The following is a 15051-nucleotide window of genomic DNA, read 5'->3' as shown; positions in this document are numbered from 1 at the left end:
TTCATACACATAGTATGAATTTCTTGTCCTTTAGCACGCAAGATGTCAAATACAGAAATTCATACACTTAGTATGAATTTCTTATCATGTTACTACACGAAGTGCCTTATCTGGAAATTCATACACTTAGTATGATTTCTTAACATTTTAGCGTATAAAACGCCCTATCTGAAATTTATACACTTAGTATGATTTCTTAACATTTTAGCGTACGAAACGTCCTATCTGAAATTCATACACTTAGTATCATTTCATAACATTTTAGTGTACGAAATGCCCTATCTAAAATTCATACACCTAGTATGATTTCTTATATTTTGCACACTTAGTGCCCTTTGGAATTCACCAATTTACATTAATAAGTCATACAAATAGTTCTATCGTAACATATACATACATATTTAAATGTACTCACCTGACTTTCCTTGCTAAGCATCCAAAACGTAAGGCGGATTACTCCGATACTTTGCCTTTGCCCTTTGTTTTGCTTGCCTCGGAAACTTGGTTTCAATCTGACTCAAGCATCCATTAAAAACTGTACCATACCCAAATTTAGTATTTTTCCTAGCCATTATACTTAAACAATACTTAAAAGGACATATCATTAACATTTTATAACATTATCAGCCTATTTTTAACCTTTCTGGCTCTATAGTATCGATACCCCTATCATGGTATCGATACTATTATATTATGGCACCGATACCCCCTTCTGGTATCGATACCAATTTTTGATTCGATGTTGCTTAGTGTCGATACCCTTACCATGATATCGATACCACTATATATTATAGTACTGATACCCCTTCCAGTATCGATATCCATTTTAGATTCGATGTAGACTAGTATCGATACCCTTACCATGGTATCGATACTACCTTGTCAATATCGATACTGATTCAAACAGTATCGATACTACTCAAGTATTCCATCTCATTTTAGCCTATAGTATCAGTACTGTTTCCAACTCGATTTTCATCCCAAAGTGGTAAACTTACCCCATACAATAGTATTAAACTCTTCCTTAACTATTCATACTAAAATTCCTTCATTTATCCTCTTAAAACATCTAAAATCATTCAAGAACATTCAATTCTAAGAATTAAACCACTTTTTCTAATATGCTCTTAATCCTATCTAATACTTCTAATCTCTCATTTACCTCTATGACAAGTCAATTCTACCGATAAACCTCAATAAACACTTATATTTTAACATATCACTTCAAAACCATTTTCTAAAATTTCCCATATTTCCTCCATTTCATAGTCTTAACCTTCTTTAATTCTTCATTAAGCTTACATATCACTTAATGTTAGCAAAGCAACCCATAATTTAAAGAAAAAACTAGCTAATGGAAGTTTACCTTATTCCATGGAGGATAGCACCACTCACGTGAAAGAGGAGAAGAAGAAAAAAAAATGCTTTACTTTCCTCTTTTTCCCCTATTTAAAATCCCTAACTATGATATATTTTTAAATTCATTTATCTTTTTAAAAGACCAAAATGCCCTCTTACTTTATCAAGTGAAACACTTTAGTCTAAACACTATTACATACCCTTCTCATCTTTTATTATTTACTCGAATACATTCTTATTTTTTAAATCCTTTCAATAAAGTCCCTACTTTAATATTTGGGGTATTACAATTCTCCCCCTTTAGAAAATTCATCCTCGAATTTAAAAAAAAAACTTTGCGCGTTTACCACACTACTACAACTGGATAAATCGTTTTGGTTACGCGATTTCTTGATTTCTCTAATCTAGATCTGTATGAGCTCTTTTTCAGTTAACTGATAAAATCTATTAAGGTTCAATAATTCGCAAATCTAGTCCCAATCGCTCTACTTACTTGAAAAGTGATACTTTCAGAAAATTTTATCACTTTGTTGTTATTCAATCACTTTTCTCTTCGAATCATCATAAGACTTTTGTAATTACCACAACTATAGTACCGCTCACTATACAAATTATAACGTCCAATCTTTTAAGACCTTCGACTATGGTCAACTCTAATGCATACGTATATAATTCCTATTGTGAGTCTTTAACTTTATTGAGGCATATGCCAAAACTTTATCATTTTGCATAAGAACCCCTTTATAAGCCATTAGGAGATGCATCTCTAAAAACCATATAAATTTTTTCCCAACTCAATTTGTATAAACATTGGTGCCTTTATTAACATTCTCTGCAATCTTTAATTGGTATTAATTCTGACCTAAAGTCTATCTTAAAGAACATTGTCGTGACTTTCCATTGATCAAACAGATCTTCAATCCTCAAGAGAGAATATCCATTCTTTCTTGTTACCTTATTTAACTATCAATAATCTATACATCACAACATAGATTCATCTTTCTTTCCGCTAATAACACGAGTATTCCCCACAATGATACACTCTGTCTATTAAAACCTTGATAAATTAACTCTTTTAATTTAGCCTCTAATTTTCTTAACTCGTTTAAGTCATTGGATACGAATTAGAGAGACATTTTCAATAATTTACTAACCATCAACTTTGAATTCCACCTCTCGATCTGGAGATAACCCCATAATTCTATTTGAAAAGACATCTATAAATTTCCAACTTTTATGAAATTATCCGATAATTCTTCTTTAATCAATTGAGTATCTACCAAATTAGCCAGAAAAACTATGTATATATATATATATATATTTCTCTGACCTAATCGTCTCTAGAGACAAACATCATATACCCAGTATGATCTTAAATTATCAAAGGATAATTCCATTAGACTCTTAGGGAACATAACCCTGAGAATATTTATCGAATATTTACTACCTGTCCAACTCACACTTGCACCATGACCCATAGTGTTTACCACTATCATATCACTCGAGATCAAATTGAATAGGATACTTTTATTTTAAAAAAATTATTTCCTTTTTGAGGTAATCCATATAACTTTTTCGGATCCATTGAGAATGTTCTCGAGCAGTTGAAACAATTTCCCTCTCAAATATGAAGGTCTAATTGTCCACATCATTTAATAAAAAGACTTGTCAATTTCGTAGCAATAAATTCTTAGCAGTTAATACTAAAACTTTCACTAATAAACAAATTTACCATTTTTTTATCACTACAAACTTGACACTTTTCAAGTACTCGAGAGTAAATCTCCATTTAAGCATTAATTCATTGTAGCATGGATTGAGTAAATAATCCATTTTCACAAATTACCTTCTAAAAGTATTATCTATCAAGTCCATAAAACTTAACATTTTTTCAAACAAACTCATAATCTTTTGATTCACTAATAACTTCTCTTTCTATAAGCTTTTAGAAATAATGTATTTACCGCTTACTTATTTTCTCTTACTCAAGTTAACTATACCTTAAACACTTTAATGTTGTACTTAAGTATATCTCAATTGTAGAAACGTCATTAAACGCTGGGACATTCCTTCCACATAATAGAGGAAAATCCCTAGCATTTTCCTACCCTTCTAAGACATGATAATGAAGTCATGTCGAATTCTCTTAAGTCAATTTTGATCTCGAACTTATTTTCAATATTATCACTTTCCTACTTTTATCCTTAGTTTCCTACATCATTTATAACGTATATAATAAAAACACTCAAGTTAGTAAGGAGCGACGTTTATAACACTCTAATTGACATCATATCAGTAACTTTGACAATCTTAATAACATGTAATCCTTTTCCTCTGTTCAATTAAACCCGGTTTTGGCCGAGAATCGACTAAACCTGTAGTTCTGATACCAATAAATGTAACACTCATCTTCCGTATACCTTTCCGTACACGAGATATGGATGTCACATCACTTTTAGAATAATGTTTATCATTTAAAAATCCTTAAAATTTGTTATAATTTTATTAACCATAAAATAGGATATTTCTAAAAGCAACATTCTAAAATTATTCCTTAATTTCATTATAAAATATTTACCATAGTATAATTACATGCCAACTAAGTTCTTAAATTGAATAAGATTGTCATAATATTACTGATGAGTCAACTTTTAATTGATGAAAGCTGCTGCTACTGCTACACTCCTTACGCACTAATCCTTGCCTTTACCTACACGTGAAATAAACACACGTTAAGTAATTACTTAGTGAAACATAATATCGTAGCATAACCTTTAAATATACATAAATATGTCACATTTATTTATTTTGTACTAATTCGTATATTCTTTAAGTATCCCATACTCCTCCTCATTCAAACCATATTCCATTCACCATTTTATTAATTCTTTTTCGTATGCCTAGCATACCTATCTTCCTTTATATTTTTCTTTTTCATTTTTATTTTTAGTCATTATTCTTTATTTTCATTGACATCATCCATTCATGATTATAATACTCCTATATGCATTTAAATTATGTCATCCTTACATGTCTTTTATACAGTAATATACCTTTCATTTATGGCATCCTTTCATATCACAATACATTAAAATTCCTTTATTCTCTTATTCATCAGTGTTTAACGTTCGTCTAATTGGCATAATTGACACCTTTCTGTCATATGCACAGTTAGGCCTCTTGATTTTTATTTTAGAGCAATCTCTACTATATTAATCATTCATCAAATCAGTTAACTCTTTCTATCATTATACATTCTATGGTTTATACTTATACTGTCAGTGTAATAATACCTCAATTTTCTTTCTATAATTTACATGAATTACTCATCAAATACAATTACGACAATTCACCTTTTTATTATGAACTTCTGACAATTTAATCTTTCACGGAATCTTTCAATTCAGTAAGAATTCCATAATCTACATCCCTAGTGCTAATATCATCATTTATCAACCATTTCTAAAATCTATGTAGTTTGCATACCCATTACTAATAAAAGATCCATTTTCGTATTATGTAGTTCTTATGTGTATACCCATATGTTTCTCTTACTGAAATTCATACATATAGTATGAATTTCTTATCCTTTAACACCAAAGATGTCCAATACAGAAATTCATACACTTAGTATGAATATTTTATCATGTTAGCACACGAAGTGCCCTATCTGGAAATTCATACACTTAGTATGATTTCTTAACATTTTAGTGTACGAAACACCCTATCTGAAATTCATACACTTAGTATGATTTCTTAACATTTTAGCGTACGAAATGCCCTATCTGAAATTCATACACTTAGTATGATTTCTTAACATTTTAGCGTACGAAATGCCCTATCTGAAATTCATACACTTGGTATGATTTCTTAACATTTTAGCGTACGAAACGCCCTATCTGAAATTCATACACTTCATATGATTTCTTAACATTTTAGCGTACGAAACGCCCTATCTGAAATTCATACACTTAGTATGATTTCTTAACATTTTAGCGTACGAAACGCCCTATCTGAAATTCATACACTTAGTATGATTTCTTAACATTTTAGCATACGAAACGCCCTATCTAAAATTCATACACTTAGTATGATTTCTTAACATTTCAGCGTACAAAACGCCCTATCTGAAATTCATACACGTAGTATGATTTCTTAACATTTTAGCATACGCAACGCCCTATCTGAAATTCATACACTTGATAAATTCCTTTATCTTCTTAAAATCCCTATTAACTCATAGTTAAGGATTTGTAATATACCCAAAGTTAGTATATTATCTAACCATTATACTTAATCAATACTCAAAAGGACATATCATTAACTTTAGTATATTTTGGTCTTTATCAAGTGATATACTTTAGTCTAAACACTATTACAGATCATTCTTATCTTTTATTATTTACTCGAATACATTCTAATATTTTTAAATCCTTTCAATAAAGTCTTTAATTTAATATTTGGGGTATTACAATGTCGACCCGAGAATAGGTTAACTCGCTCCTATACTTTGTTTCCTGAGCATAGAACTAACACTATCTGAACTAGAGCAATCCCTCATCAAATAAGACAAGGAATTTCATCTATTGCACTTACTAGAAAGCTTGAAGCACATTTCTTGATGATTTTTTCAACAATGATCGCACTCTAGATACCTCGAAACTCTATCAGAGCCTCCAAATCTCACCATAGATGGTGAAGTTGGTGATCTCATACGAGCCCCTATGGTTGAACTCTGACTCGACTAGAGTGAAAAAATTTACATCACCCAACAGACTATTTTTACTAAAACACAAGTCCTCATACTTAGGGCGCTAGACTCACCCAACAGACTATTCTTCATACTTTGCACCCTCTCCACAGCCTTAGTCTACCGTGCCAACTGTGAAAACACTATAGATGGGCCTACCACCAACTACCCATGGCTATCAATATAAAGTCCTTCAAAGAACCTCTTGTATCTCAAGGATTTAGTCGCAACTAAATTTTGAAGCGTGATGGCTCAACCAGAGAAAATCTCTCTCGTGCTCATACACTGAGCACTTCCCTTAAACTAGCTGATTGAACTATATCCTCTAACCATCTATGTGTGCCTCGCAGATGTACTTGCCTCTAAACTTATCTAGGAACTGATCCCATATGGGCACCTTTAGCTCTAGAGCCATCTCTACAGTCTCCCACTAATCGATAACACCACCCTTATGCAAAGTAGTGATGCACTCTAACTTACCCTTTGGGGTAAAGTAAAGTTGTATCAAAGTCCTTATGGTCTCTCTCAACCACTGATCGGATGAAATCAGATCATCTTCACCTGAACCATAGAAGTCGACTGTCTTATAACTTCTCAATCTCTTTATTGGGGACTCTATAAGCACTGACGTACTTTGGGTGGTGGCTGAATAATCTGCACTCTAGGAATGACATCCACTATCTCTCAAAGAGTGAAGTCAAACCTTTGAAGAATGTCATTTTTATGACTTATGTGCCTAACAGAACCCCTTGATCCTCTGCCCTAGGTAGGAACTCCTCACTAGGGCTATTGGGATAAGAGGCTCGACTCTCCATCCTATCCTCAAGACCACATTTGAAACTATCGACCATCGCAATGCTCTACAATACAGATTAAGAGAAGGAGAACCATCAGGATTCCAGACTTGTACAAGTACTTTCAGTACCTAGGGGCATGTATTCATTGACACCTTACTAAAATCAACCACAAAGTCCTAGGACTAACTCAACCTGACGCTTTGATACCACTAAATGTAACACCCTAAACTTGATTGGGCCTAACGTACCACACTGAGATAACGAGGTAACCCCTGATTTTCAAAACCTATTCATTTTACTTTCAAACATACTTAATGATATCATAATTAAAACATAATTAACTGTCATAAAAACATTTTACAAAACCAGAGCTCTATGACACATAATTTAAAACCAAAATAATATAAACCCTAAGTTTAATAAACTAAATACGTGGTAAGGTTCTATGAATACATATGCCCACTAAAGCTATAGTACAATACTCTGTTGGAGATGTTGGAAGTCTTGTTGCGATGGTGCCCCACGAACTGCCCAAGTTACTGAAATGCCAACAAAAAATATCTGAAGGCTGAGCTTACAAACCCAACAGTATAATCGCTAATCTAGAGCAACATAAGAATTTCATAAACACAAGCATCCTGAAAATATGGTACTAAGTAGTAGGTACATGCATGATCTAGATAAAGTGCTACCTACTTAAGGCTTTATTGTTCTATCACTGAAGTAAGAGTCTCACGTTTCCCTTAGTTCTCTACTAAGGGCCTCTCCATGTGTACGCCTCTGAAGGGTCTCTAATCCTAATGATTGTTACTGCTACACATATCCAAATGCAACATTAATACTCATGTGCATTATCTGAATGCAAACCTTACTAGTATCTGGTCTCACATAGCCATCAGACACTTGTTAACAGAGGAAACCCGATGTCATATAACATCGGTACATTTCCCACTAACATAAGGAATGATCTCCTGGTCCTCACATAGTCATCAGGTAGATCACAGAGGGGGAACTCGATGTCACATAGCATCGGTATAATTCTTGCCTTTCTAAAACATTGGCTTGGTCTCATAGGCCTTCAAGCCAAGCTTTAACATATCTGATGTACTGAAATGATGCAACTATACAAACATGTCTAAGGCCCAAAGGCCACACAACACTGACATCGCTAACCCATTCCCCATGACTGTTTAGGCCTCGCGCCCTAGTTAGCTCCTGAAGTGCCTCACGCACTAACAATGTCACACTAGGAAACTAAGGTAACCTGGCTATACCCTAGTATAGTTGGACTCACTAAAGTGAGGTTAGCCTCTCACTAGCTACTATCTTGCTTGTTCTCTTATCTAGAACGTTATGCGAAGACTTATTAGTCTGTTACTGTTGTCTGTTATTAAACTACTCTATTATGGTCGTTCGTTACTTAAAAACACTTTCGTCATTTTAACTTAAGAGACTTCTTTAAGCATTTCGTGATTCAACAATGATTACTGAGTTTATTATTGCTAGTTGTACTATTTTCTAGCCTGTTACCTGACTCGAGTTCAACTCTGTGTAGGAATGCTCTAGTCGCTCTTATCTTACTTCTCCTTAATACACCCTGGACTGAAAGAGACAACTTACCTCCTAGGTTCATTGACGTTCTCGAAGCTCACGCTTTCTGCTAGTACTGAATATGACTTACTTATTGTACCTCTTGTCGGTAAATTCTATGCAATGATCCTTGTCCTCAACAATCTGTATACGTCCGTGAATGAAGATATTTTGACATATTACGTTTAATATGGTTACATATGTTGTAACCTATTCCTCGTGAGCGTTTCTAGGTATATTTGGTCTATTACGTCACTCACGGACTTAGTCTTACTATTATGGATCGTACTTAGCTCTTACGGGACTTAAATGGATCAAAACTAACCATCCAAAGTGAGTAGTATCGATACTTTACTTGCAATATTGATACCCTAGGTTCAAGTATCGATATCCCTATGAGTATTAGTACCAAAAATGCATTTGTTTTGCTTAAAATAGGGCCTCAGCCTCGATATTGTCCCATTGAGTATCGATACTGTAGGGGCAATATTGATACTCTCCCTAGCACTATCGATGCTCATAGCTTGAAACCCTAATTTTTACCCCAATTCAACCAGAATCGATACTATTCATCTTAATATCGATACTCAAACCCTGAAATAGTTTATTTAGGCTTTAAAACACCCCAAAAATCATTCTAGATGACTTAGTTTGGTTCCTAATTTTGTACTGAAGCTTTAGAGAGTTAATTAGAGTTTTAAGTGTCATAAAAACACTTCATTAACACCTAAAACATGATTTTCTCATGAATTCAAAGATAAACCCTAAAATGCTTAAATAACCGAATCTTAGCAAATTTTTTAAATTTATGAAATTTTAATACTCCAAAGGATTAGAAATATACTACCTTGATGTTTGAATCCCGAATTTGAGCTCTGTGCTTAGCCACACTCTTTTCCTTGGTGATTTGGATGAAAACCCCCACTTTTGTTTAGCTAGGAATAAACCGAGACTTTGATTCTTTAAAACGATGTTGCAAGAAGAATTATCAACGATAATGATGCATGAAAAGAGTTCAAAATCTTACCTTTGAGCTATAGCTACTTAGAGAAGATGAAGGAAGAGGAAATGAGGAGGATGAAATGAAGTGAAAAGATGAAATAAGATATAAAAACCCTCATCTTTACAAAATGGGAAAATTACGCTTTTGGTCGTTCCCCATCTTTCCACTATTCAAAAACCTTCTTTTTATGGACCCAAGTCTAAATCCAATTAAGTCGTTGGACTTTACTTATGAATTTCACGGGGTTTACTTACCACAAAGTGTTATTGTACACTGGTAATCTCGTTATTGTATGTTGGGAGAAAGACTACCAAAGATCTCAAGCACCAAGTAGTGGTTGAAAATATTGTCTTAGGGAAACTGTGTAGCTACATGCCTCAACTCGTTTCTAGTTCGTTATTCTGTCGACATTCGGGTTTTTATTTTAAATTGTACTCTTTATTTATTAATAAAATATTTTTTGTCTCGGATTGTTATAGTTTTACCTTTTGAGTGGATCAAGGAACAACATCGAAACTTCGACTAGTTGAAAGCATTCTTGATAAAGGCATCAGTTTTGACCCAAACAGAGTCGATAAAGGCTTTTCTGCTCTATAACGACACATCCTTTTTTTAAATAGCTACTGATGCATCCTTAAATGGCCTCAGATGTGTCCTTATGCAAGAGGGAAAGGTAATCGCATATGCATCAAGGCAATGAAAAGCCTAGCTGCGCATGATTTGAGTTAGTGGCAATGATCTTTGCATTGAAAATTTGGAGGAATCATCTATTTAAGGAAAAGTGCTACATCTTCATCGACCACAATAGTTTGAGGTATCACCTCACCCGAAAAGAATTAAATCTATGGTAGCGAATATGAATTAAGTTATTCAAGAACTATGATTGTGTTATCAATTATCATCTCGTGAAAGAGAATGTGGTGACAAATGCATTGAGCCAAAAATCAATGAGAGATATGAGAGTGTTGTTTGCAAGATTGAGCTTATTGGATGATGGATTGTTGGCCAAACCTCGAGTAGAACCGAACATAGTGGAGGAAGTAAAGAAAACTCAAAAATTGGATTAGAAGATGGTTGCCGGAGTGCAACGGGTAGAACAAGGTGATGTACGCGGTTTCATGTTGAAAGACGATGATGCCAGTGTATTTTAGAGTTCAATTGTATGTCCAACGGATAAGCAATTGAAAGGAAAGATTCTTCAAGAAACCCATAGTAGCTTCTTTACGGTTCATCTAGGAAGTAACAAAATATATTAGAAGCTTAGAAATTTGTATTAGTGGTCGGATATGAAAAGGAAAATATCCGAAATTATGATGAGATGCTTGCGTGTTAACATGTTAAAGCCCAACACCTAGTTCTCTCTAGTCTTCTTCAAACAATCCAAATTTCGCAATGTAAGTTGACAGACTCACTAAGTTAAAGAGCTTATAATAATACCAAGTTAATCGATTACTAATAAAACTCCTATCTGATTTTCTTCTCTTATGTTTTGGGTGTATCAACGGTCAGAGAGGTTTGCTAAGTTACAAGGCACTGAGGAAGTGAGGATGGCTAGAGTCCTTTCCTCTGTTTGCAGCAGTGCATGAGATCTGTGTCGGTCAATCTTCCACCATCAGCCATGGTTTAATACAGTGAAATGAAACCAAGATTGCCTCTGTCAGCCTCTGCACATTAACATCTACATAACCATGGATAAGACAAAATATGAGCTTCCTTTTTCTCATCTGCCAATCAATATAACATAGAAGAACCAAACCTTCGAGTAAAATGTACGGTAATAGCAGCAAATTGGGTTGGGGCTTAAAATGTTCGAGATGTAAATAGCCAAAACAAGGTTGCAGTAAAACACCAAACCCATATTTGGTGCCACAGTATTATCGAAAGATATAGAGGAAACCAAAATACAGAGCCTCAGACACCATAAGAACTAACCAAGGACAGAACCAAAATTAGTTCATCACAACATGAAAGATCAAACTCTTGCATTCAATTTACTTTTCTTTTTACTGAATGAAAGTATTATCATTACCCTGTTCGTATCCTATCCAACACATCAACACTTTTCCGAGCTTTTTCCAACTGATGATCGATGCTTTTTCCTGACTTCTCATGGCAATCCACACTCCTAGAGACCTTTCCAATTGATCAAAAGAGATTCTTAGTTTTTCTAGCTTATCCAAATTACTAGACTGGTTTTTCAACTTCTCAGGTCTGTCATTGCTCTTCCTCGGCTTCTCTCTACGATCTGTACTCTTCCTTGAAACCTCAAACACATCAGTACTTTTTCGAGACTGCTCGAATTGGTCTGTGCTTCTCCTAGAACTGTACCTTTGAGAAGGAGATTTCTCAACAGTTGAGATTAACTTCTAGAGATGTCTGATATACTCGGGGTACTGCTCCAAATCACAGTGGTTCCCTCCTTTAAGCCATAGTGGTTCATACTTCTCTTTGCATAGCTCCCACAGTTGCTTTCCGTGGAGCAATCGACAACTTCATCCGAAGTTCCCTGCGCATTGATATAAACAAAAATATGAACCAAAAGTTTATAATTGATGGTATATGAAATCATTTTTGCCCAATTTTCTATATTGTTGTCAGTTACTGGCTCAATGAATCCCCGACTCATATATATGTCCCTCCAAATATATGAGAAAACATAAATGAAAATTGAACATACCCATATTGGATATGTATTCTTATCTCACACCGAAATTTGAATAATGTATAATACTACAGATTAGCCAGCAATGGAATCCATATAGGCCATTTCTTTTCACTTCAAAATACTGCTCAACAATAGACCCCAGATACGGATAATCTACTCAAAGGGTATCCGGTTTTATTTTAGTCCTCATAAAAAAGGCAAGTAAATTAGCAGAGATTATTATATTTTCATCTTTCTAGGCATCAAAACAAGAGTGTTTGGTCTTCATCGTTTCCCATAGGTATCTGTTGATATCTGAAGAACGAACTAATAACAAAATACTTGTATATCATAGATAAACGCTGGTCCAATCATCATTCTCTTAAATCTTAATTCTATGGACTCTAATTAATTTACTTTGTCTGGATTTCCTATCCTCCTGAACTAGCAATTATTTACCCACTGCCATGACAGCTATCTTTTTGTTTGTACTTGAGACACTTCATGGGCCAAAATTCAATGCAGATCTAGATTTTGTCAGACTTGATTGAATGAATTCGACCTTCAAGAGAAACTCCTTATTAATAAGCAATGACAAAATCGATGATAAGATATGACAGTATGTGAACTAAAACTGAAGGAAGACCTAGAAAATTCATTGATACCCCCATATTTTTGTTCAGACTTGCAGGCCAAAAACTCTGATCGTTATCCAATCAAAGTGGTTTTGGGAAACTTTGGGTAAGAACAGATAAGTTATCACAACATATATAGAAAATGTAGGAAAGTAAAAAGGCTAAAATTTAAACTTCAGGATATCATAAGAAGAAAAGGTCAAGTATTGCATAAGTATCTCATCTCTCAATAATGGTGTTTTACTTGTAAGTTTCAACCCAAAAAAAATCGAAGGAAAGTTTAAACTTCAAAGAAAGAAAACGAAAAAGAGAGTCCATTAAATTCCATCTTAACTATGAAGAATTCAATTTAGAAAGATAAATAACCATACAAATAACGTAACGGCTCAAACATGAGGGTATATGAGTGCATGTGGTATATATATGAAATTAGACTATATGAATCATAAAATGGGACATCAGGATTACATATACTTACATGGATGATAAGAACAGGACAATTGACAAGTGGAATTTTATCAATAATCAGCAAACAAACAACTAATAAAGAACACATTATATTTGCATGCTCACATAAATAAATCCTTATTAGAGTGAAATAAAATGGACAAGAAAACTTATAATGTATAATGCTTTGTATTACCCTATAAATGTCAAACCAATATGTACACTTTACAGGATACATGACTCTTAAACCAGAAAGTATGGGACTGTGCAAAACAACAGCTCTTAACCGAGGCTGACGCACTACTAGATCCAAAGTGGGGCCACTACCAACAGATTGACAATAGAGGATGATAACTTCTTGTTTTGTACCATAGCTCTCTTCAAGACATTTATATGCAGCTTCAATATCTGCGTATGTGTTCTGCTCACTTGGCTGTAAAAAAACGAGAGGCTTTAAACAATCCTATCAACTTCAAGATGACAACCATAACAGACAGATAACTTGTTTCTTCTCCTTTCCTTTTAAAACAATATGTTTGTTGTATATACCTTTCCAGAAGATTGCCCGTATCCAGAATAGTCATAGCTGCACAATATCACATAAGATCCATAAGAAAACTGTAGTTTCTTTTAAGGAGTTGCTAAAGTTTCTTCCACGGGTAAGAAATGAATAAAGATCATTCCAAGACAGCAATCACAATTCCTAGAGACATTAGACATGAACAAACAAATCCACCGCTTCTCACTTTAGCATGGCGATAACTTCTCAGAACAGACAGTAGAACATTTTGTTGCTAAATGAAAGCACTAGTTGGTAGCTGGTGAAGAACAATTTATCAGGTTTAACCTGGAAAATATCGGTTATACAGATTTCCCCCCCTAAATTAAATGTATTCGACACGATCGGATATGGTTAAGGGCCTATGATCAAAAACAGAGAAAAAATTGAGCATAATGTGGAAACACAGTGACAATGTAATGGTAATTAACTATCAAGTATCAAGAAGAACATGACCAACAGAAAAATAAGCTATAATCAGTTCAATTTCCATCAAAGCTTGATAAAAGAAAATCCATTTGTTTGCCCACACTCAAAACTCATAAGGAAACAAATCACGTGGAAATCTCTGTATTCCATTTCTGGTAAATTCAATGAATTTAAGAACCAAATAGACACCCAGGTGCCAAGAACCAACCAAAAATAAAAACTAATGAAACAATAAAATATCTAACCCAGAAAACCACAAAACACACGCAAGAAGAAGGGGAAAAATACACACAAAATAAGAAACAAGAGTTGCAAACTTGTACACAAGAAGAATGAGCAAAAAGAAGCAGCTGAAAACAGTCTACCCCATTAGATTAACCCTCAAGTGGATGTTTAATTGGATGAAAAGCTCATACATCTGACCCAAATCGGCAGCGTTACCATGAGAATAAAGCAAAGTAGAAGTAGCCATAGGATGCCTAATGTAAATAGCTACAATCTCGGTGCCCCGCCGAGTTGGGAGCTTAAGAACCTCGACGTTTTCTCTATGAGGAAAAGGAGTTAGAATCAAAAGACCGGTTAGTTCATCAGTTACAACCTTGTATGAAGGTGGGTTTGGAGGGAAAAAAGCAAACTTCGCCGCCATTGAAGACGTTACTCCCATCTATCTTAGCTTTGTTGATTATCTTCAGGAGTTGGAATTTGTAGAGATTAACATTCCCTTCTTCCTTCATTTTACTTTTAGTTATTGCTTCTCTAGAAGAAGATCAAACCTTTTCTTCTCGAAGTGGGAGGAAAGTGGGGAATTTCTTCATTGGAGTTTTCAAAGCCTTAGAAA

General features: G+C 34.3%; 1 protein-coding gene across 1 annotated transcript; it reads right to left on the bottom strand.

Moving 5' to 3' along the window:
- Positions 1-11401: 11401 nt before the first annotated feature.
- LOC120207307 (alpha/beta hydrolase domain-containing protein 17C-like) lies at positions 11402-15051 on the bottom strand. The gene is made up of 5 exons (XM_039206796.1): positions 14579-15051; positions 13775-13811; positions 13424-13658; positions 13257-13306; positions 11402-12005 (listed from the first exon to the last, which is right to left on the bottom strand). The coding sequence occupies exons 1-5, from the start codon at positions 14875-14877 to the stop codon at positions 11859-11861; spliced, it is 768 nt and encodes a 255-aa protein (XP_039062727.1). The 5' UTR covers positions 14878-15051; the 3' UTR covers positions 11402-11858.

This window comes from Hibiscus syriacus, unplaced genomic scaffold (assembly GCF_006381635.1).
Source record: "Hibiscus syriacus cultivar Baekdansim isolate YM2019G1 unplaced genomic scaffold, ASM638163v2 tig00014444_pilon, whole genome shotgun sequence".
NCBI lineage: Eukaryota > Viridiplantae > Streptophyta > Magnoliopsida > Malvales > Malvaceae > Hibiscus > Hibiscus syriacus.
Note: the sequence above shows the minus strand (reverse complement) of the source record. Positions and strands in the feature narration are given on the sequence as shown.

Bases quoted from the DNA above. Each gene is read 5' to 3' on its own strand.
- LOC120207307 (XM_039206796.1), bottom strand. From the start codon at position 14,877: ATGGGAGTAACGTCTTCAATGGCGGCGAAGTTTGCTTTTTTCCCTCCA. The intron at 13,812-14,578 runs GTAGACTGTTTT...GATATTGTGCAG, and splicing joins TTGAGGGTTAATCTAATGGG to CTATGACTATTCTGGATACG. The intron at 13,307-13,423 runs GGGTAATACAAA...TTGTTTGTTTGC, and splicing joins ATATTGGTTTGACATTTATA to TGATTATTGATAAAATTCCA.